At 48.2% G+C, this 24,011-nt stretch overlaps 1 protein-coding gene across 1 annotated transcript; it reads left to right on the top strand.

The window, feature by feature from the left end:
- The first annotated feature begins 18,723 nt into the window (after positions 1-18,723).
- On the top strand, positions 18,724-23,218 carry LOC130595049 (urotensin-2 receptor-like). The gene is made up of 2 exons (XM_057401405.1): positions 18,724-19,026; positions 21,504-23,218. Exon 2 carries the CDS (start codon positions 21,648-21,650, stop codon positions 22,794-22,796), a length of 1,149 nt encoding a protein of 382 aa, XP_057257388.1. The 5' UTR covers positions 18,724-19,026; positions 21,504-21,647; the 3' UTR covers positions 22,797-23,218.
- The last annotated feature ends 793 nt before the right edge of the window (positions 23,219-24,011 follow it).

Genomic DNA, 24,011 nt, shown 5'->3' with positions numbered 1-24,011 from the left:
CTTCAGTCAGATGCATGTGATCTAATAGGTTTGATGGGATTCTGTGGGCTGCTCATCCCTGTGAGGTAATTAAAAACCTGTGCAGCATGTTGAGTGCTACAGCACATTAGAGATGCTCAAGTCTTGAGAGCGTCTTTAATAGCAATACTTGTTCCTCTTGCTTTGACTGTGCAATACCCAAAGAGATGCCTGCAGGTGGGTGAACCACGGGGTGGGTGCCCACCAACAGCATCCTGAGGACTGAAGGTGAAATATTCATACACATTAGGAGAAACATCCACAGTTCCTGAAAACCGAGGTGTTAAAATGCCATGGATTTTGGAAGGGCAGAGGTTCTCACTCTTACAAGTACAGGCTGTCTCACAAGACAAAAAGAAATCAATGGAGTTTTGCTTCACAGTTTATTAACCACTCACTAAAGGGTTTGCAGTGTCCAAGGTTCTCATGGTTTTGTGGATCTTTCTGATGTTTCTCAGGAGCCAACCCTACAATGTTGAATAAAGCCCAGCCACGCTTTCACCCCTGTGCACGCACTGGGATGAGACAGCTTCCTGTAACACAAAAGGCCAGTAACTCATTCTGACATTCTTCTTGATAAACTCTCCAGAGGACCAGTTTTTGCTCCAGAAACACACCAAAGGTGATAGTGCAAGGAGAGAGATGGCATTTCACAGGGGTCTTTGAGTGAGATGCCATCATACTCACACCATCTTCTAAGAGTTTGGCATTTCGACTTCCAGGTTCAATTTTTCTCCCGGAAGCCTTTCCCAAGGGATTCACTCTCAGAAGGGATTCCCTGCTCAAGAAGTATCAATCACATCAAGTCCCACATGGCCTCCAACAAAGGACTGTCTCTCAATCTTGCTACAGGGCTGCCTTTGTGGGATCCTGGTGCCAGCCAAGGACCCCACATGATACTGCAACACATGTACCACCGAGCAGTAAATCTCAACAAGCCTTACATGTATGACTGGCGCCAGACAAATTACTATTGAACTCCAAAGCAGATGCTCAGTCTAGAGACTACATCCATTTCAGTTCCAGTTGGGCTTACCAACTCAGTGCATTGCAGCACTCCCCAAAACTGTGCTGCTTTGGAGCTAGAAAGGTGCTAAGAACATTGTGGTGTACCTGCTGGATCACTGTTAATAGGCAGGATTGTGGTGACCAGCATGAACAGGGGATAAGAGTTGCAAGCTCTGCTGATACTGGAGAACATCTCTCCCTCAGAAAGGCACCATCAAAGCAGCTTCATCTGCTTAAAGACTTTCTGCAACATGATCCTAAAACCACAGTACTTCATCTCATGGCTTTCTCCCATACAACCGAACTTCCACAAAGCTCCAGCTAACTGGGCTGCAAATGAGCTATTCAGGAATTCCAGATACATCCTTTTTCTTTTGTTTAGCTTTCATTTTGATCCCAGTGTCAATACAGGAATACCTTAGCAGCACAGATTTGTCAGGCTTCTCACAGTACCACTATGTTTGTTTAAAGCACCTCATCTAGCAGTTGTATCCAGCATCAGTATCAGGAGCTAAGAGTGGTCACAGAGCAGGCAGCTAAAGCTACTCTTGCTCCACTTTGCCCAGTGTACAGTGAGTGTCAGAAGGCCAAGGGGGGAACCAGGTCATTTCATCACTTCCTTGGCTACAGCAGAGGTTCACAGTAATGCAGTCGCTCCCTTGGCAGCATAGGAGGCAGGAGGAATATTTCCAAGGGAACAGCAATTTAAAGCTGTAGCATACCTCCAAATCGACAGGCTTCAGGGAGGAGACTTCACCTCTGCTGAACATCACCCTCCCCCCCAGTTCACCAAGGGCTCTATCCTCCAGCAAGGTCAATGGGGGCATCTGCTCATGGGCTCCACCTCTGTCTCCAACACCCTCCTCCTGCAAAGGACAGGTCAAAGAAGTCTTCCAGTTCCTTCAGGTGTAGTTTGCCTCATGCTTCTATTGCCATTGCCCCCATCCAGTGACCTGTGGAGATGTCAGTAGGACAGACTACACGGGGAAGAGATACTGCGACTTTGACCATATAGAAAACCCCAGAACCACTTCCAAACACCGTGGTCCTAAAATGCAGATGTATGACAGCGTTGAGGGGTTATCTTCAAAATGCAGAGGTATGACAGCTTTGAGGGGTTATATTCAAACTAGCAGAGTTTTGGCTAGGTGGCACATCTCCCCATGGTTCAGGAGGAATACAGCCATGAGCCCACACTCGAGGAGGAGCACGCCAGCATTTATGAAACTGCAGCCCGTGACAGTCTGGGTCTCAGTCCACCTCACTCCAGTGCTCAAATACACTGGCTCACCCTGCAGCTCCACCGCTCGCTCTTGATCCAAGATTTCTTCTCAATGCACAAGTCCTCTGCAGGCAGCAAGTCAACAACAGAGCCAAAACCACTGGTGAAGTGTGTCCAGCCCCACATGTTTCGGTCACCAGCTGCGACGGTGAAGCCTCTCCCACCAAGCAGCCGAGCTGCTTGCACACTGAAATGCCACAAAACTGTGAAATAAAAAATGTTCTGGCACCCCCCCCAAACCTATTATTTCCAAAAGAAACAAGACTCAGCTTGCTTTCCAGGAAAAACAGGAGGTGAAATTAGAAGCAGCTGTTAGAAAAACATGAGTTGTGCTTTTCTAACCCACTTTGGGTTTATCTGCTCTTTCCCAGCCTGAGGAGTCACTCTTTGAACTGGAAAACTCCCTTTTTGGTGGTTTGATTATCACTGCGGAGAAAACAGTTTTTGTTAGTGCAATTTTTGTGTTGCCTTGTTGTGCTTTCTAAAGGTTTTCCCATTGGCTTTAAAGATAGACACTTCCCGAGCCAACCTGAATGAGATTCTGCATTTGCTGCTTTGGGGTTTAAAAGTTGAGCCATTTTCCTCGCTCCCCCCATTCCCATCAAGGACTGATGTTTTGGCAATCACAGGTAGAAAAGCCACAGGCTGAAAGCAGGGATGAAACGTAAAACTAAACCTTGTCTCACTAAAGCAGCCGTCTGGCCCAGGCAGGGAAGGTGCCACACTCATTTCTCCAGTAGCACTGCTGGCAGTGGGGATCACAGAGCCTTTCCAGCACCTCCAGCTCACAACAGAGCTGGGCTTGACTGGGAGGATCCTGGCTTGGGGCTTCAGAGAGGTTCCATGACCTTGGCAGTCCCTCCAGCACTTACTGCAGCCTTTGCTCCCTTTCATCATCTCCTGACCTGATGCTGAGGATATTATGTGTTAAACGGTTATTAAATGAGGTCTCTGGGGACTACACTCAAGACCATAGTACACTACTTGGCTTCCAGAGAAGCAGCACAACTTCAATGCACTAAAACCTGCCCTGCATTATTTGTCAGCTCAACACAAAGGCCATGAGCCTCAAAAGCCTTCTTCTCCCTGGGGAGGTGCCCCATGGGGCAGCTCAGGGGAGCTTCTCCCCCAGCCCAGACTCCCTCTGGCTGCACAGCAGCTACCACCAGGTGAGTTTAAATGGCCTGGTTTGCTCTACATCACTAAAAGAAGTGGTGGCAGAATCAGACTTAAAATTCTCATCTGTTAAAGAAATTTACACATTGTTCTAGAAGCGTGGAGACCTTTCAGAGAAGCACACCACAGGAGCAGAGATCGGCAGTGCTGTTCTGTTCTACATCACTAGTGTAAACGTATCCTATTATATGAGTACTTCTGATGTTGGGCTTGTTTGCTTGTTCTGGGAAAACTACAGCCTCAGGCTCGTGGTCCCAAAACACCACAATTCTTTTGTGGAAACTTTTCCAACTTCAGGTATTTTTGAGCATCACATTATCATCAGATTATGCAGTCTGACCTCAAACAAATGCAAGGGAGTATTTCTGATTTACAGAGGTAAATTAAAGGGGAGAAAAGACAACAAGCAAAGGAGAGACAGCTCCACATGAGATAAAGTGCTGCTACTTGCCCTGGTTTGAGAGGCCTTTGAGAACCACCCAGGTGGATAAAGAAGAGAAATAGGCTCCCTGAACATCTCTGGTTAGGCTCTCTGTCACCATCTCTGAACAATCCCCAAGCACGGATGGGCACAGGGCAGGGGACATTCCCTGCTAAAGTACTGATTTGTCAAAGTGTATGGAGTAAGGAAAGCCACAGTCAATACTACTGCCCTTAGTCAACGTGGCAGAAGGAAAATTCATCCCTGGGGACACTGGAGTCTGGCAGATTGACTTTGTCTTCTCTAAATCCTCCTGGCAGCTAACGCAGACCTTCCAATCAGTGTTTGCAAGGAAAGCAGCTTTACAGTAACTGTCACTACAGCAGCCCATAGACCCTGTACAGAGTCACCAGCCATGACTGCTATGAGCCAGGAAGGAATGGAGAAACCCACTCTGCCAATTGCCAAATACAGCCCTTCAAAGTCATAGTGAATTCCCGATGAGGTGACCAAGAAGGCAGCCCTCATTTCCACAAATAGCAGTTCTGCTGGGCACAGCATGCAGCAACAGGGGTGAAAGAACACACTGTTCTTCCGTGCCAAGGCAGGACAAGGTTGATACTATGGGGAGGGACCCACCACTGGCAGAGACCAGGGCAGTGCTGCTCTGGGACCCAAAGCTTAGTGACCAGACAAGCTCAATGGCAAGCAGACCTGCAGTGCAGCTTGCAGAAGGGCAAGCCTTATTCCTCTGCCACACCATTACAGTCCCAAGCTACTCCACAGTAGCAGGATAAAAGCAAAATGCACATGTGTAAATGATGCAGAAGGGGAGGAACAGTTGTACAGGTTTCATGAACAGACAGAGGAAGCCAGGAGAAATCAGCCTAGAAACTGGCAGTGCAGTTATGCTCAGTTTGATATAGAAATTTCATTACAGTTTTTTTCCCCTCATACAAGTTATATGTCCTTCAGCAGCAAGCCTTAATTCAGAACATCTTTTACCTTGCTGTAGTGTTCCTCCTCCCACCAACAAACAAAATTAACTTCCTTCATTTGCTTGCTCTGGAAGGACCAAAAGCTGCTCCCCCATCACCTCAGAAACCAGAGTTCTGATGATTGTTCAATCCCAATGCCACAAAAACTAAGGCCACAATGTCCAGGGAGCAAAACTGGTGATGCTGGAAGAAGCACAGACAGGAGACACAACATTAACAGCACCCTGTGATGCAGTGGAAGCACCTCTGTTTGCAGTTCTTTATAGTGTAGCATCACCATGTCTGCACTAAATCATGTAAAAGCCTGCAGAGCACAAACTTCTGCAATCTCTCCGTGTTCCCTTGGATTTGGGTCAGTGCGGAGATGCATTCCCTATAGGAACCAGCCAAAACCTCACTCAGTCTCATCTGTGCTTCAAAGAGAAAAGCAACTGGAGGAGCAGGCAGAAAGCCCATTCAACTGCTGTCACAGAAGTCACCCCAACTGATAGGCAAGAGCAGACCAGAGACTTGGACTTGAGCAGAAGCACTTGGATTCAGGGACCTGTTCACAGAAGTGAGGCCCTCTCAGCTTTCTGCTTTCCTGAACGCATCGTGCCCTTAGGGAATTGAATGCCTTACACACTGAAAACTGGCTATGAGAACTGGGAAAGAAAGAATTCCTAATGGGAAAAGGGAGCATGCCTGCAGATCTGAACTCAAGACCAGGGGGCCTGCATTGCTGCTGCCATAGAAAGGCTCTGACCACAGACTGCAGCTATTTTAATCCCATTGCGCTGTCCTCTGGGAAAGGTGTTTGTGGCATCTTCAGACCATACCAGCTGCCTCCCCGCATCCCACCCTGCCAGGCTGCTGCTAGAGAGCACACACAGCTCCAGCAGCTGGGAGCTTTGTCCAGCAGGATGAGATACTCAGAGTACAAGGAGGGGCAGAAGAGCTGTGCTGCTTGCACAGAGGCAGCTCCATTTGGTCGTGAGCTGTCCTGGACAATGATTTCCCCCTAAGGTCTGACCAGGGATCCAGCCACAGTCCTGCTGTTTCCACTGCTGCTGGGTATGAGGGTGAGGGAGCCATGGGAAAGGCATCCCACCCAAATCCCTCCCATTCCAGAGTTCTCTGCTCCCTTCACTCCCTCTGTCAGCAGAGGACATCTGCAGCCACGAGCTCCACAACCTTAAAACCAGTTTCCATCAAATGCAGCATAGACATTACCGTAGGTTGCTAATGCAGGGGCTCCACAACACTGCCTGATCAGGTTCCAGGCAGAAAAGCTGCCCCATACATTGATCCCAAACATGCCATCCCAGATACTTCACCTCCCAGTATCTGAATGGGCAAAATTATAGCTCCAGCATTTCAAGTACAATCAGTTAGGCTCCAAGCACAGGGGAAAGAGGAAAGCAAATTTTGGTAGCATCTGTATTTGTCTTTATATGAAATACAACTCAGGCTATTAAGTAAACTATTTGTCTTTATGGGACCATTTCTCTAGTACAATTCACACTGGGAAGCACAAGGCAGAAGCTGGTGCTGGGAGAAACTAAAGCATCGCTACACTGCACAGGTTGAAAGGAAGAACATGAACTCTCCTGCAGATACTGATTTTCTGTAGATTAGGGAAATGCTTACACACACTTATCAGTTAAAACTGAGCAGGAGAAAGAATAGACAGCCTAGAGTTTTTCTTGCTGGTTTTAATTCCTTTTTAAGGCTAAAGATTATTTTCTGCATAAAAGTTAAGATGTTTGAAATTACTTTCTCCTCCAAATTAGACTGGAAAGCTGGACTGCTGAGATCTCATGAACTGGAAAATATGACATTAAGGAGTCCTGGATGAGATAGGTTGACATTGAAAGTTTCTTTTCAAGAGAAACACAGTATTTTGCTAAATCCACCCTTCCAGTTCAGATAAAGCAATAAGAAGAAAAGCTTTGAAAAGGTCTTGTCTCAGTGAACATTTACTATGGAAAATATCTGTGGAACCATGCTTTTCAATTAAAAATAGCCTCTTTACTCTGACGTATCTGTTTTATTAAGGGGCTTTGGAGAGGGTTAAGATTTTGAATGGATGATCAGCTTGGCAGGAGGGTTGTGAGCTGTGAATCTCAGAGTTGGAAAGCATTTGAACAGGGCAATTGTGTCACCTTTATATCATCTGTAGGCAGGGAGTATGGCAAGACAGCAAGTGGAAGATGTGGGGATTGCTCTACTTAAGGCATTTAAGTAACTACTGGAAGGATTTTAGACTGAGAAGTAACATCAATAGCACGGTTGGCAGCTGCAAGTTGGTAAGTCAATACCTTTGGGACAGATGCTTGTCTTTGTGAAGTCAAAGTCTCAATAGCTACAGTTTTGGCTCATTATCCCTTGGCATTTGTTAGCCAATTTTCCTGGAAAGAGGAGAGGGGGTAGAAATAGAGATACCTATATACAGGCTGCTGCAAGACAAACAGAAGTTGTACCACATGCTGATAGCCAAGCATCCATATGTTCATGCCTATAAATAGTGCAACAGAGCTGTCTGCAAAGAATCAGCCCATGGTTTTTCTGTTACTCAGGGCACATACAGCTGAAACCTGGGCTCATTAACCTGAGGAACATGAGTGGGTTATGTGAGGTGTCAGCACAGCACAGCCACTGCCATGACACGGCCAAAGGGGAGGTGACAGGAGGATCTGGGCAGATTACGCTTCCTGCAGCTGGGAGTTTAGGCTGATAACAATGGGCACTGGAGCAGAGCAAGACTGAAGAGTGGGTCAAAGGGACAGGCCCTCTCCTAATTTATGATGCACAAGCTGTTATTACCAAAGTATCATATTGTTCAGCTTGTCTATTTTTTCCTTGTGGGAAGCCTGCCCATCACAAGCTGCCAATCAGCACCCGGGCAGTTCAGGGAAACATTCACCCTGCTCCAAAGCTATTTCATTACAAACCACATGCAGAACATCAAATCCAACAGCTCCTCACCCTGGAGACTGCTCCCAGAGGCTCCTTTCAGTCTCCTCCCTCCCACAGTTTCTTTCCTAATTCCTTATATAAGCCCCCAGACCCCTCCCTGCTCCATGCTCTATAGCCCCACATAAACCCTGCAATGCCACGCAGAGCACACGAGCCTGCTTGGGTTCCAGAAACAGCATAATCACATCAGTGCAGACTTGCACCCAAATTAACTAGCTGTAATGAGCTGCAGGGCTAATTGGCACCACATAATACTGGTGTGCTTGCCCTGCTTTGGGGACTGGAGCTCAGCCCAGAGCCGGACACACCAATTTGCTCAGAGCTCCCTCCTGCTGCTCCCCACGGAATGGTGCCACACCAAGAGGCAGGGGTGCATCCCACAGACACTTCTGTAAGGAACAACAGGAAATTTCCCTTTCACCTGCTGCTACAGTTTCAAACTGACACAAAGCACAAGGGGAATAGCAGTAGGATAAAAAATGAAAACCAGGTTTGGAACTTAGCACTCTCTGGAACATGAGGAAGGTGGAGGGGAGCATAGAGGACCCTCATACATTCCTTACTTTGGAGCTGCTTTATGCATACCTGCACCTCTGCAGCAGAGATGAAGTAGGAGATCAGATTTACATTACTGCCTGTACCCCATGAGTAGTTCAGGTACCATTCCCAGGTTTAACTTATTGTAAAGATAAGGCTCTGCTGCTGCTTCTGCTGCTTCCTTGCTCCACTGCCACTGGGTGCAAACGCAAAATACAGCAAGACCTTTCATTAGGAATAACAACACTTACACCTTCTGTCTGTTCATGCTCCCCTTTTATGACTGCTGCTGCCTCCCAGCCCTCCTGGACCTGCAAACTTTCAGCAGGTCCTCAAGGCACAGACACCTCCAAACCCAGCCTTGCCCAGCTAAACCTGGTGCCACTCCTCCATGGTCCAAAGCCCTAATTACAGTTGAAACAGATACATGTAGCCCACCTCTCATCAGGGCTGACAGGCATTAGCCACTCATGTTCACTGAGCTTAAACCCAGGCAATCTGCATTAACAACCCCTCTGGGGATTTTCCAGGCTCATGTGTGCAAAATGTACAGAAAATGCTTCTAAGAAGAATGTGTAAAGACACACAAAGACTCAGATTCATGGCAAGATTTATGGCCACAGAAAGCAACCAAAGAGCTGTGAAGCAGCCAGGCTGGAACACCAAGAACCTGGGCACAGCCAGTCCTAAAGAGGAAGAATATGTTCTGTGCAGTAGAAAGATTATTATTGTTTTTCTTACACTTCATTGTTCCTTTTATTTCTAACACCACCCCAGAAAATGCCAGGGGTTATGCATGAGGAGCTGCAGATGTCAAAGGATGCTCTCTGGTATGTTAATAGCTCCTTTATGCCCTCTGACAAGACCTGGGTCAGTGGCCAGACTTGATATTTTCAAATGAAGTTTTAAAAGCAACATTCCCAGCCCGACTACTCTTAAGTCAGTGTAATGCACTACATGTTCTACAACATGGATTTCCTTTGATGCAGCCAGTTGAAGGCCAGAAAAATCAATGAAATACAATAAACACACCAGACTACAACCTCTCCTGCATGAACTTAGTTCAAGGATGCCAGAACTGTATTCACCCAAAAGCTATAAAGAAGCTCAGGGATGAAGTAATTTCAGCATTACTGTGGCACATTACTCCTGGCTTAATACTCTCTGATGACTAGAAAGTGGTTAACGTGATGCCAGCTCTCCAAAAAGGTTTTAGTGATGAGCTGAGGGATTATGGGGCAGTAAAGGTGATGAATTAGGAGAAACTGGACTAAAGAAGAGAGTGGCCAGGCACATGAGTAAACATACTGGGGAAAAGGCAGCACAGGTTTTGAAAAGAGAAGCCTTGCCTCAGGAACAGCCTGTTCCTTATCTCTGAAGGAGCCCATGAGGATGTAGAAAGGGGAAATAGAATTACTGCAGTTTGCTTGGATTATCAGAAAGCATCCAGCAAGGTCCTTCTGCAACTCAGCAAGAGACAAAAGCAAAGGTCATCATCCAAGTAAATAATTGTTAAAAAAGGTAAGAAACAAAAATGGAGGAGTAAATGATCCATTTTCAGAGTGGGCAGAGTCACCTGTGGGGTCCAGTCATAGAATCATAGAATAGTTTGGGTTGGAAAGGACCTTCAGATCATCCAGTTCCAACCCCCTGCCATGGGCAGGGACACCTCACACTTAACCAGGTCACCCAAGGCTTCGTCCAACCTGGTCTTGAACACTGCCAGGGATGGAGCATTCACAACTTCCCTGGGCAACCCATTCCAGTGCCTCACCACCCTAACAGGAAAGAACTTCTTCCTAATATCCAATCTAAACTTCCCCTGTTTAAGTTTTAACCCATTACCCCTTGTCCTATCACTACAGTCTCAAATGAAGAGTCCCTCCCCAGCATCCCTATAGCCCCCTTCAGATACTGGAAGGCTGCTCTGAGGTCTCCACGCAGCCTTCTCTTCTCCAGGCTGAACAGCCCCAACTTTCTCAGCCTATTTTCATACGGGAGGTGCTCCAGTCCCTGATCATCCTCGTGGCCTCCTCTGGACTTGTTCCAACAGTTCCATGTCCTTTTTATGTTGAGAACACCAGAACTGTACACAATGCTCCAGGTGAGGTCTCACAAGAGCAAAGTAGAGGCCTTCATAAATGAGCTGGAAAAAGAGTGAGGAATTAAAAAACAAAGTTTGCAGATGATGCAAAGAGATTCTGCAGAGTAAAGATGAAGTCTGACTGAAAAATTAAAGTTGCTTGCTTCTTGATGCCAGTAACACCATAGACTATCAGCTAGGTCTGCAGCACGTAACAAGGCTCCAGCAGCAAATGACTCTCTACAATTACAAAGACTGTGCCAGCCCTTTGCAATGTAATTAATTAGAGGGAATTAAAGCAGCCAAGTGGGTCCCTGCTCTGTATGCCCTGGGCACGGCTGTGGTGCTGCAGAGGTCCAGCTACGGCTAGGCCAGCTGCAGGGAGCAGCTCATGAGAAGGTCTAACAGGGAAAGGTAAAGGAGTTTGAAAGGGAACTGCTTGATATTGCTGGCAAGAGCTGCCAGTGCTGGCCCAGGTGGAGAAGGCAAAAAGGCTCCCATTGCTTCTGATCAAGTGAAATGCCATCAGCTCCCATTGCTTTCTGTGCACAACGGAGAAATGAGGAGCTCTTGCTATGCTGCAAGGAGGAGGCACAGCCAGATGTTGCAGTGGCTCAGCACTTGGGTAACATCCCAAGGGGACTGGGACAAAGACAGGGCCAGGACAGGTCACCGAGAGCCTCTTTGCAAAACGTTGCTGGTACTTAATCGCAGTGAGTCACCTACTAATGCAGGCTACAAAGGCAGCCTGAAGGCATCCAGATCCTTGCATGGTTAACACTTGATGTTCAAAGGCTTATCCCAACAAGATGGGCTGTGCAACAACCACTTCTCATGCAACATGTGCCCAAGATCTGTTATTTGGGTTGGACTCAGAGGACTTGCAAGTAGCAACTGCCTAAAAGCATCCTCCCAGCCCCATGAGCCTGTCTGCAATGTTTTAGCCTGAGGAATCATTCTATTCAAAATAGTCTGCTAAAGACACGCAAACAGTCCTGGCAACCGGGGGAGAGCTAGGTTGTGAGTTAACAAGAGATCGAGGGGATGTGGGTGGTGGGGATTTGGAAAGGTGCTGATCTGCTCCCCTCTGCTAAGTGCAGCACACAGAGCCCAGAAAGTGCATGGGAGACCCGTCTGCAGCTCTCAGAGTACACATCAGAGGCAATCTTCTCTCCCCGTTCACACATGGGGCAGAGCAGCCTTCAGAGGGAAGCCAGCGTGGCTCCGAGCACAGCTATGATGGGTAAGCATGCGAAACGAAGCACTTGGTTTCCTTGCAAATCGCTTCATTTGTACAACCCCGGGATGCTACACAGTGAGGCAGAATCCTAAACAACCGGGTGAGACAGGAGGCAAGCGCACCCCCCAGAGACAACAGCTCCATCATGAGGCCAAAACCGACATCCCACATGACCCTGATGGGAATGAGGAGGTGACATGCTCAGGGTCTAGAGACGCAGAAGAGCACTTCAACCTGCTACTCATTTCTGCACTGAGTGGGGTGGTTTTTTTGGCATTTAGAGTCAGAAAAGCATGGGATGCACAAGGGATGCTGCTCCCTTTGACTCTTCAATAAGACAGCTGTGGCTTTGACGCCACTTCCAAACCCCCTCCCAAAAGCACTCTTTAGCAGCACGCAGCATCAAAAGGCCACAGCATACTTCAAAGGCAGCTCCCCAGCCCTCTGGGAACAGTCTGTATCAAAGATAAAGATTTTACAAGACCTCCAAATGTGCAGCGATGCTACAATAGTCTGAAGCCACTCGGGCATTTGATGCTATAGCTTCACAGTGACTTCTATGTGGTGGCTTTGTGGGGATGTTTTGGGGGCTGCTGCCATAAGGTTTTCTGTGATACAGCTCAGCTAGAATCAGCCACTGCTGGGAAAACAGCAGGGATGGAATGAAATATTTGCAGTGAGGCCAATCTGGGAAAGATGTTGTGTCCATTGCAGAGTTTAGGTGAGGTGAGAGTAGTTTTGAAGAGCACTAAGTGCTCAGGGAATTAGAGGGAAATGATCTAATCGTGCTGGAGGGTGCTGTTAGAGCAGCTCAGCGTGGCTGAGTGCAGGGAGGGGAAGGAGCAGCAGAGCTGGGGCAGCAGTCTCAGCTACCACACTGATGCAAACACATGATAGATTGAGTTACACCAGTTCACAGTCAGTCTGAAAGGGGCAGAAAGACATTGCCCTGGCTGTAAGTGGCCACTTTAGCTTCCCATCATGGGCTTTCCTTCCTCTCAGACAACCCCGTGTCACTCAGGACCAGTGCTGGGGTGCAGCCCTCAGCAGCCCCAACCCCGTCCTCAGTCCCCACTGCTTGCTATATGCAGCCCCTTCCCAAAAGGGAAGTGCTGCTGAAAGGTGCAGCGCTTGGCTACTAGAAAGCCTCCACTAAGCAAAGTGTTACTTTGGACCAAATCAAGACAAAGAAAAGTATTTTGAAACAACAAAATCTGCTTTCCAACTGTGAAACCAGGTGCCTGCTCAGTTTTCCTCACGCTTTTGACCAGGAATTAAGCCCCTTCTTCTACATTAGAGCCATTTCCAGGAGACTTTCCCTCTGACATAAAAAGCCAAGGGCTGCATCCTTCTCAGACAGGGTTTAGAAAGTGCAGGAGCAAGCAATGGTGGGAACGGACAGCAGGCAGGGACTGCTGCAACCGGGGAGAAAGGAAATGAAAGAAGGGAAGAAACGACTGCCTGAGAGGAACAGGTCCCTGCTCAGGGTGAAGTGCCACGTCCACCCAACATCCTCCATCCAGTTCCTACATCACAAAGTCAATAGAGGAACAAACTCTGCATGGCCACCTCCCCTCTGCTCTGCAGGGCCCATTACTGCTGCCCAGACCTTGTCCTGGTGACACAAAGGTCCCTGCAGGGAGTGACTGTCTCGCTGGCACAAGTGACACATCTGCTACCTGCTCCTCACCACAGGAGCAGCCCGTGGAGGGTAAAATGCTGTACTTAAAAACTGGCTCATGCTTTTGAGTCTTTTAACCAACACCTGCCATTTCTGGCAGTGCTTTTAGCTCAGGGTTTCAAGTACCCTGCATGTAGTCATTCCCACCTGCCTCAGCAGGGACCTCACAGCAGCACATGGGGCATGGGAGGTAAATGCATGAAGCTCATCATACCTGAGGATGGATGCACCACTGCTGGATGTTGAGGAGAAGCAAGGATTTAGCTCACTCAGATTACCCATTCAGTGGGTGATCCAGCCTGTTCTGTAGCCCCCTCTAACCACGGATTGGTACCCAGTGCCACCACTACTGGATGGCAGGGCACATCTCCATCCACTGCAGTGGCATTGCACACAAAACCACCCAGACAAACTGGGTCACCATAGCCTGGGGTATGTGCACTGCACAGGCTGTGCCACAGCTGGGGATGGCTTACAGAGGGGAACAGAGCCTCTACCCCTGCTTGGCAACCGCCAAATTCTGCTCTGCCACCACACCACTGGGAGAGGCTGGATGCTTCTGTTCAAGAGATGCCCTCTAAAGACTCAAGAGAACACAGTGCATAGCAGAAAGAGGGTATCAGCCCCAAATGGGGCTGGAACAGCATCATGAGGACTCTGGCTCAGAGACTGGTGACAATGCCACAACAGGGGGAAAAAAGGACTTGAAGACAGGCATTAAAAGTCAGCACTGAGTTACCAGTGAGAATAGAAGCCGCTCATCAGAGCAAGTAAGAATGTGTGGGAGTACAGTTTATCATAGAAAAGCAGGTTTTTAAAGGAGAATTTGAATTAGCATCTGCTGCTTCAGAGAGGTGACCCTTACCAGCACCAGTCAGTGACTGCCACCACCCCCAGGTCCTCCCAGCTCTACCCCCATGTGAGCAGGATGGGAAATGCCTTCACAGAGTCCACACAGACATGAACTCTGTGCAACGACATTTGCTGCTCTTTACGTGCTGCCAGACAACCTTTCACGCTTCATCTTGTACATCTTTGAAGGCTCCAGCACGAACCTTTGCTGCAGAGGCAGCAAGAGCCGGGAACGTGAATGTTACCCAGGCCAAACCCTCTGCTGTGCTGAAGAAGTTCTCCAAAAGGCATTTGTAAGAGGGAAGCTCTTCTCAGCATTCAGAGGGAAGCGATGACCTCTTCTGCCTTCTTCCCCCTAAGTAATCAAGCTTGCTGCAGCTCTTCTAGGAACTGAGAAGGAGGTGGGGAGGTTAAAGGATAAATAAGCTCAGATAGCACGTCTCAGACCTTGCTGGTAAAAATGTAAATGGGGCTGTGCAGAACTGAGGGGGATGACACCTGCCTTCACAAAGTCAGGGAGAAACCACCAGGATGGCTTCATTTAGAAGTTTTAATGAGGCAGCTGTGAGAATGACACACTGGATACACTATGTAGTGCAAAAGGCTGCCAGCAAAGCCACCAGCTTATTTGAGTTAGCAGCACCCAGCTATAAGCACTGCCCAAATAGCTTTAGTACTGCTAAAACCTCTGTAAAACCCAACTGAGGCTGGGACAAGCTTATGGCTTAACACAGTCCCAGCAGAGGCAGGATTTCCTGAAGGACAGGTAGAGAAGAAATGAAAGAGGCTGGAACCCCCCCCCTTTATCACCCACTGTCAAAGTGGTCTGGGTCATACCGGTGTCTGAGAATCCCCCCACCTTTGCAGAGCATGGGGTCCTCTGCCTGTGACCAGCTTACACTGGCATCTCTGTTTAACAGCTCTGCAATGTGCCTTGCACATTAGGCAAGAGGCAAATGCTGCCTGCCTAGTGGGTGCATGGGATGAAGCATAGTGCTATCCTACCAGGGGACTGGGACAGGAGGTAGGATTTGGATGCTCTGCAGGCTGCACAGGGATCAGAGCTCCTGTAGAACAGCCTGCACCCCAGAGCATAGGAAGAGGGATTCAGTAGGAGGAGCCATGCAGGAGGCAGTGATTCTCCCTCCTTCAGGAGGCCATGAGGGAACTCAAGCTCCATCTCTCTAGAGAGACCAACAGTCCCCTTTCAGCACCACTCTTCCAATTGCCCATGCAATTTACCCCTGTGCAAGGCAAAAGCAGAGCTACTATAAACCTAGTATCTGTGTAAGGGATCCTGGATAAGGGAAAACAAAGTAGTGATTTCAGTCCCCAGAGTCTCAGTTTCACACAAAGCAGCCACGAGCAAAACCATCCAGGTTCAGAAAGGACACTGGCGTTTCATATTGCAGAAAACAGGAAGAAAGGAGACCAAGCTGCCAAAAAAGTCTCAGTGAAGTCTCCAAATGTGTTGGCTGAGTTTTAGCGGCTTTCACTGGCAGGACAGATAGTATTAAGAGTGAGAAAAGCAGTTGGGGACCAGCTGGGACTCTGGATATCACATTTGGACATGTCCAAGACCCTGAGTGCTGGAACAGAGGGATTTAAATGCAGCTTTCCTAGGAACAAGGGGGACCAGGGGACAGCCATGGCCTGCACAGCAAGTCACAGCCACCTTCCCAGTGCTCTTTCTCAGGAGCTGCTGCCATGTGTGTGTGCTCCCAGCTGGAGCATGGTTCTGGGATGACCCAGGACTTGGGTGACTTCACTGCTTCTGGGTAGTACAGGAGGTCATGCATGCAGATGAGTGAAGCAAGTCAGGCAAATGGGAATCACGTCTTATCCTGAGCTGCACATGTTTCTAGGCCTGACCCAGACCAAGAATGCAGACACATTCATGGGATTCTTTTCTTTTATCAGTTTTGGCTGTATTTGTTCATGCTCTTCCCTGCACAGCGGGAGCAGCACTTTATTGTATTTTAAAATGTGATACATAGACAGAGTTCTTTTTCCAGCTCAGAGCAGAAGGGAGCCCACAGCTGCTGACAGACCTGGTCTAAAACTGCCTCAGCAAAAGGGGAACATCAAAGGGGCCCTGCACAGACTGGGGGAGGCAGTGGGTGCACAGCCCAGTTCAACAGACACAAGAGTTTAGACCAAATAAAATCAGAATCGCATAGCACTGACATAAATCCTCGTCTCAAAGGGGAAAAGGAGTCTTTTGTTGCCCTGTATTTAATACAATAATAATGGTTATTACCTTTGCAGTAACTTCAGAAGCCCCCTATATGGAACTGAAACCCTGAAGCAGTGGATGTCATTTGAATGGTTCAACAGCCCTGTTCCATATCTCACAGGGCTCCTACTTTCATCCAACAGTGACTGTGCAGTCCCTTGTCCTGTTTAAACCACACAGGCTGGGATTCCTACTTATAGTTCTAATCACATCAGACAAATGTGAGAATCCCTGAAACTCAGGGGGATGACTGAGAACAATGATCTCTGTTTTACAGATGAGGAAGATAAGGGGAACTGAAGCAGCAACCACAAACAACCTTTGGAGCCAGGGCTGTGAACCTGACACTGTCCATGCTGCTCTCAAACGCCTCTCCAGAAACCTCCTCTAACAACTCCAGCAGGACACAGACTGTATGGGAGTCCAGCTTGCCCTAATGGCAGCCCTGTGGGCACTGATACTTCCTGACAGACACAGACACTGGTATAACATTGTCAAAAGGTTTAAGCACCAAAACCAGAAGTACCAGGTTAAGGCTGAAAGATCTAGGAAACTGATGGGTTGGCCAGACACCTTTACCCATTCCATTCCCCCTTCCTTACCCTGGCATGAGTCAACACCAACCCAACTGGCACCATGGTGACAGAGGAGTGACAGGAGTGTGACAGTTCCAGCTTAAGTGCATGGTGAGAGACCTGCAAACACCTACCACACACTGCAGAGTGAAGCAGCAGGGCCAGCAGCAGGTTGTCACTGCTCTGTGTGTGAGGAGGAGACTGCCACATGAATTACCTCGCTCCCAGTGGGCCACCTGCAAATAAAGCACTTTGTCAATGGCTTCACTATCAGTACTCACCAGGGGACTGCTGCTACTCACTGAAAGCAGTGTGAGAGGCAGCTTCCAGCACACACTTTTCCAAAGATTCCTAGGGGCCAGCCACAAAATGTAGATTTAGGGCAAATCTTTTGAGCCACACAGGTACATTTGAGGGCATTCGGGCTGGGGTTTTCTCAGCCAGCCCTTGTTAGAGCTGCTAACGTGAAACCTATTTTCATTGCAAAATCAAGCATTCACATGAGGATTTGCTCCTGACCCGAATCCTCACGACACTCAAAAGCCCACTCAAAGGGCCCTGTTTTGCACACCAGCTGCCCGGTTGTGGGGCCAGCTACAGCGGTGCCAACCAAGACTTCCAGGAGCTACCATGGGCACCCTGTGTAGTTCAAGCAAAATTGGGTTTACACTGCAGGAAGACAAGACCTTAGACACAAGGTGCATCTGGAAGCACCTGGATAGCAGTATAAGAGGTTGAGAACAAGGAAAACATGATACAAGTACCCAGGGAAAGAGTCAGAGGAGGGAACAGCTCTTGGTTGGTAACAGTGATGCAGGATGGATGAGCCTGGTGTACCAGGAGCTGCTGCCTCTCAGGAGTCCCATGCTGGGAAGCATCACTGAATTGCCCTGGCTCCCAGTGCAGACTGGTGAAGCAATGGGCCTGACAGGCATCTCCCACACATCCGTGTCCATCAGCATTCACCTGGGAGAGGTGGGTGCTCCTTACTTCCTGCTGGCTTAAATCAGGAACAATTCCCTATGGTCCACAGAGCTAAAGCAGGGAACAGGGAGGAAGAACAATCCCATTGTGTGCAAGCCACCAGCACAATATTCAGCTGCTAACAAAATAACCCTGAGTTCAGCTTCTGCATTTCTCAGCTCCAGCCCTTTCCTCACGCTGGGTTTTCTCCAGGTGAATGGCTGGTCTCACTCCATCTTTACTCTCCCCTTAAGTATCCCTGGGGAAAGGCAACAGCCAAACCCCAGACAACCCAGATAACATTTTGTTACTGCCAGCCTGGAATATCTCACATGCTGTGGTGCATGATACCACCACACAGATTCATCTGTTACTACACTGTCCAACCCAAATAAACTTGGCCTTCACTTTGGAATTGATCTCCAAATCCAGGAGCTCTGCAGTGTCCCTCGACAGCCGACCCTCCTGCAGGAATTTAACCCTCCCTGGCCCGACTGCTCTCCCAACACAACGGTTTAGCTCAGGCAACATCAAGCATTTGCACTCCTCAGTGTGATGGAAGGAGGGGCGGGATGGCTTTTCCTATCATCAGTCCCGGGGTGAAAACAGCCTTGACATCTCTCATCCCCAGCTAGCCAAGCAGGGAAGAGCTGATTAAACAAGTCATGGCTATCAAAATGCTGCTGCTTTAAACAGGCTCTTCACTGGCTGCAGCCAAAGCCACGCTACGCCTCACGTCACTGAGTAACAGAAATAGCAGGCATGAGTGAATGAGTATGAAGAGCGCACAGATTTCAAACATACTTGGCTGGGAAGCATGCTGCCTTCCTGCTGCTGCCCTTCCTGATGCGACGGAGCACGGGGATCTCTCGCTGTCTGCCCATGAAGGAGGATTTGCTTTTTTCCCTTCTTTTCTTTAAGTTTCAGCTTTAATACTACTGGAATCGTTTCTGTTTTATTTCTTGTAGGATACTTCATCTGCTGGATTTAAAAGCAAGGTTTGAGCAGGAGGAATTCATTTCTATTTGCAGCTATTGAATGTGCATGGTACTCCTGTGTGATGCTAATGTAGAGGGAAAGGCAGGATTGGCTGAGGGTATTGCTTAGACCGAAAGATGCTTGAATGGCTGCTTGGAATAACAAGCTCTCTATTGTGTGTGTGTGCATGTGTGCAAGTGTGCGTGCTTATGTATGAGCACAGAAATGACAGTAACTTTAAAACGATGCAAGGTCTCCTCACATTGCTTAGCTTTCCTCCTCCAGGATGAGGACTTGCTTACCTGTGGGTTATGTCTGCAGACAGGTGAAGTTGAACTGAATTAGTGCTGTAGTAGATTTATGAATGGAGCAAACTGCAGGTTCAATGGAAGAGGAGCGGAGCGGGGAGATGCGGTGCGCTGGTCTCCCTCCTGCAGGAGCTGTCACAGCGGGGAACCACACAGACATGCACAGGCATGGCACAGACCTGCTGCAAGTGCCTGGAACACAAAGTGCGGCAGCTGCAGGGGCACAGCACCTGAGCAGTGGCAACACGCTCCTGAAAATGAGCTACCAGAAATCCAACTGAGCTTGAGACCAGCTCTGGGCTTGGCTGGAGCATCCTGCGCAGAGCCATTGATTTCCAACCAAGTGTGCTGGTGACTGTGTGACAGAGGAGGCAGTGCTCCCTGAGCATCACGTCTTCTTCATGCATGATGCTTCTGCTGCCACCACAGCTCGTACATGAACAGTGATGAAGTGGATGACGAGGGAGCAGGCTGGTGCCTGGACACACTGGCTACACACGCCCGGAGGCAAGCAGGAAGGCACAGCACAGCGTGGCAGGGGAGGGAGAAGGCAGATTTGGGTTTGCAAGGTCCAAGAAAGCCAAGATGCTGGTGAAGCTGCTGGAGACCAGCCCAGAGGAGCGACATCCTTAAGGAGCACTGACCACTGAAGAACTACACTTCATCTTTCCCCTTGGATATCTGCACTGGAGGGACGTGGGTGGGAGGTGGGCTCTCTGTGTATTACGTTTTTTTGTTTGCACCTCTATCCCAGTTTTAAGCAAGGAAAAATCCCCCTCTGTACTGGATTGCCCTCTTTTATACAGAGGTTTTGCATGACATCTCCATAGCACCCATTATCCACAGGAGTTGGTAATGGGAAGAAGAAAAGGTGAGGGCAAGTCATGAAGAGGATGAACACCGTCCATCCTCAAGTGCTACAGAGGTACCTGTCAGGGTCTTTGGCAAAAGGACAGTGGAGGAGGGCCTGCTTCTGTAATCCTGCTGCCAAGGAGCTAGTGGGAGCAGAGGTGCAAAGGAGTCAGAGCTGGTGAAGAGGCAAAGGGACACTGAAGTCACTGGGAAAACCTGTAAATTCCCAGGACAAATCAAACCCCACCTGCCCAGCAGAATGAGGCAGAGGGGAGATTTTGGGTGCTGAGCCCTGCAAGGACGAGGCAGTCCAGCATCCCTTCTCACAGCACTTTCCTGAGACAATCTGAGTAAAATACACAGTGCAAACACACTTCTGTGTGCAGTGACTTTTAGGTCAGCACAGGCTTTTGGTACGCCTTAAAATTTGTGCATTTTAGCTACTTCTGGAATGTTTCTCTCAGGTAGGTTTGATCTCCCTCTGCCCGTACCCAGAGCCAGCACAAATTCAAAGCAACACATTCATGATTTGTACAGTATTGAGCTGGAGCTAACCAAAAGCTCCTGCGTACAAGGACTGACTACCTGCCTAACGTGCTGCAGAGCAATTCACACCTTCCTGTGTAGGGCTGCTTAGACAGGTTCACAGACAGGTCTGTCTGAAATAGATCTGGGCATGGACACATGAAGATCCTGAGGGATCACACTTGACAGAAAGCATGAAAAAACCCTGTGTTTACAGGCATATAAAACCCACAGTGAAACCTACACCTTGCTTTATAGATATAAAGTGCCTTTTTTCTCTATCATTCACACACAGTTTGAAGCTGCAGGTCAGGACATAACAAAAGGTTCTTATTCAAGGGAAATTGCTCTGAAAACAGTGCAGAAATGCTGGACAAGACTTTGAATGGATCACTTACACAAAACAGACAGCTTGGCTGCAAATGGTAAATCCAAAGTCTGTTTACCCTTTCTGGGGGGCTTTTACTCCTTCAGAGTTAAGAGCTTAGCAAAGAGGTTTAAGCAAACATGCTGCTGGGTCTGTAAATTGTCATTATGAATTTAGGAAGGACACTTCTTTCCTCCAAGCCCAAATTAATTTCAAGGATTACACCGAGTGGTTCCAACAATCCACACAATCTCTTCTGTCCCTTTTCCTTGGACGCACTACGACATGTCACTCATCAAAGCTGTGCTCTTGTAATGATAGAGCCTTACACAAATGGCCTCAGTGCAGGAGATGGTTGGCACTCAGGGACAGGTAATTTCTACATAATAATTTGTGTTGCTCTGGCCGCTTTCTAATGTGTTGATTTCTGATGTCTTTCCTCCAGTGGAGAATGCAGATCTTCCTTGGATGAGATCCTGCTAAGAAATGGTTCACCGTCTCCCAGCAGCTGCATTTCTCAGAGCAGAAAGAACAGACCTTCAGACCCCTGGGGCATGAACAAAGCCTCTGGAATTTAAAGGCCAGGAGGATGTCTCTAAGTGACGAGCTGGAGACTCACTTTTCTGCAACCCCCTACATGGTGGCAGACACAAGCGATGGCAGCCTGTTCAGAATCAGACCCAATGTCTCTGCCAATGCCACCAGGGATGGCACATCAGCTGCCGGTTCCATGGAGGACATGATTGCCATCTGCACCATCGGGACAATCCTCTCCCTCATGTGTGTGATTGGGGTGACAGGCAATGTCTACACCTTGCTAGTGATGTGCCATTACTTGCGGTCATCTGCTTCCATGTATATTTACATCATCAACCTTGCGCTGGCGGACCTGCTTTACCTTCTCACCATCCCCTTCATTGTTGGGACCTACTTCATTCAGAAATGGTACTTTGGGGACATTGGCTGTCGCATCTTGTTCAGTCTGGACTTCCTCACCATGCACGCCAGCATCTTCACCCTCACAGTCATGAGCACAGAGCGCTACTTTGCTGTGCTGAAGCCCCTGGACACTGTCAAGAGGTCCAAGAGTTACCGAAAGGCCATTGCTGTTGTTATCTGGCTGGTGTCACTGCTGCTCACTCTCCCAATGCTCATCATGATCCAGCTGGTGCAAAGGGACAACAAAAGCATTTGCCTACCCACTTGGAGCAAACTGTCCTACAAAGTCTATCTCACCATCCTTTTTGGTACCAGCATTGTGGGACCAGGCATGATCATTGGCTACCTATACATCCGATTAGCTAAGATATACTGGGTGTCACAAACAGCATCCTTCAAGCAGACCAAGCGTCTGCCAAATCAAAAGGTGCTCTATTTAATCTTCACAATAGTGCTGGTGTTCTGGGCTTGCTTCTTGCCTTTCTGGATATGGCAGCTCCTCTTCCAGTATTATGAATCCTTCCCTTTATCTCCCAAGGTAATGAAGAACATTAATTATCTGACAACCTGCCTGACCTACAGCAACAGCTGTATCAACCCCTTCCTCTACACCCTGCTCACCAAAAACTACAGGGAGTACCTGAAGAACCGGCAGCGGACCCTTAGCAGCAGCAGTGGGTACTTCCAAAGGAGGAATCGGTTCCAGAGGATTTCAGGGAGATCCCTGTCCACAAGCAGTCAGCACTGCACAGAGACATACGTTCTTGCTCACGCTCCTTTGGGAAACAGCAATGCCTGAAGGTAAAATATATCTCCAAGAACAATCAATACCGACTTCCCTGTTGCTTTGATTTAAAGTGTACATTGTAAAGACAAAGACTTAGCAGATCCATAATGTGCACACATTTAATCCAGAGGCTGTGCTGTCTGTTCCCATTTTCTTCAGTGCCACCGATTTGATGCTAGCAGCATTCAGCTGAACATCTATCTAAATAGCCCTTTGCTTTTTACCTTTGTATTTTATAGTGTATATCTCCTCAAGTAGCCACCAATAATGAAAGCCTATAACAGGGTCATGTTTTTTAACAGTACCAGCTGTCTCACAGAGTTTAAAATGATGTTATCCAGTGAATGGCTGTAGTTTGCTCTTCCTTTAGGTGTAATGCTAAATTTGTAGTTGTATGAGGACTAAAACAGATGAAATAAAGACAAAGTAGCCGATGTTTGTGACATTCAATCCAGTTTGAATTTTGAATAGGACTGGACAATGTGGATGAGGCATATCCAGGGGTGTTCTGGTTTTGGTTTGTATTGACGTTTATTCTACACTCGTGTATGTACTGGGCTTGATCCTCCATTCATACAGGTGTCCATAGTGGAGTTACACCATGGCTCATGTTAGCAAGACAGGATTCCCATGCCAGTGCCGTCACCGGGGAGCACTCATCATGCCCTAATGCACTGACCCCAAACAGACGAGCAGCCATGTAGGGGAACATCATCTGTGCTGGACAAGTGTATCTGCTCTCTGCCCTCCTCCAAGGAGGAACTGGGAACCTCTGATATTACTGTCAGGGCATCCATCAACAAACTGCAACATCCAGCCTGAGGGACCAGACCTATATCATGAAGGCCAAGAGGAAATGGCAGGGGGTGAGGGGGTGGAGGGGATGAAGAGATGCAGTTTCCAATGGGCAAAGCTACACTATCTGAAGTCCCTAATATTGCAAGTTATAAAGAGCCAGTTCCCCTTTAGTGAGATCACTTGTTCCTTCCACAGGAAATGATCTTGCTTTACTGCTAAAAAACTGTGAATGCAGTCCTGCCTACACCAAGAACACTTTGCGTGTCCCAGCTTTCACTGATGCTAAAGCATCATTAGTGTAAATACATCCTCCACGTCTGGGACTTCTCCAGTGAGTCTAAAAGAACCCTCTCTGGGATGCTGCCAACATCCGTACAGGAGTCCTGTGCTTGCCTTAGCCCTGTTACCTCATTAGCAAAGATCCAAGGA

The sequence above is a fragment of the Pezoporus wallicus genome, unplaced genomic scaffold, assembly GCF_028554395.1.
Source record: "Pezoporus wallicus isolate ANWC-B61680 ecotype Strahan unplaced genomic scaffold, APGP_CSIRO_Pwel_v1 contig_8702, whole genome shotgun sequence".
Lineage (NCBI taxonomy): Eukaryota > Metazoa > Chordata > Aves > Psittaciformes > Psittacidae > Pezoporus > Pezoporus wallicus.
The sequence above is the reverse complement of the archived record's forward strand: the minus strand, read 5'-3'. Positions and strand labels throughout refer to the sequence as shown.

Excerpts from the sequence above, each read along its gene's own strand:
- LOC130595049 (XM_057401405.1), top strand. The coding sequence starts at position 21,648 with ATGTCTCTAAGTGACGAGCTGGAGACTCACTTTTCTGCAACCCCCTAC.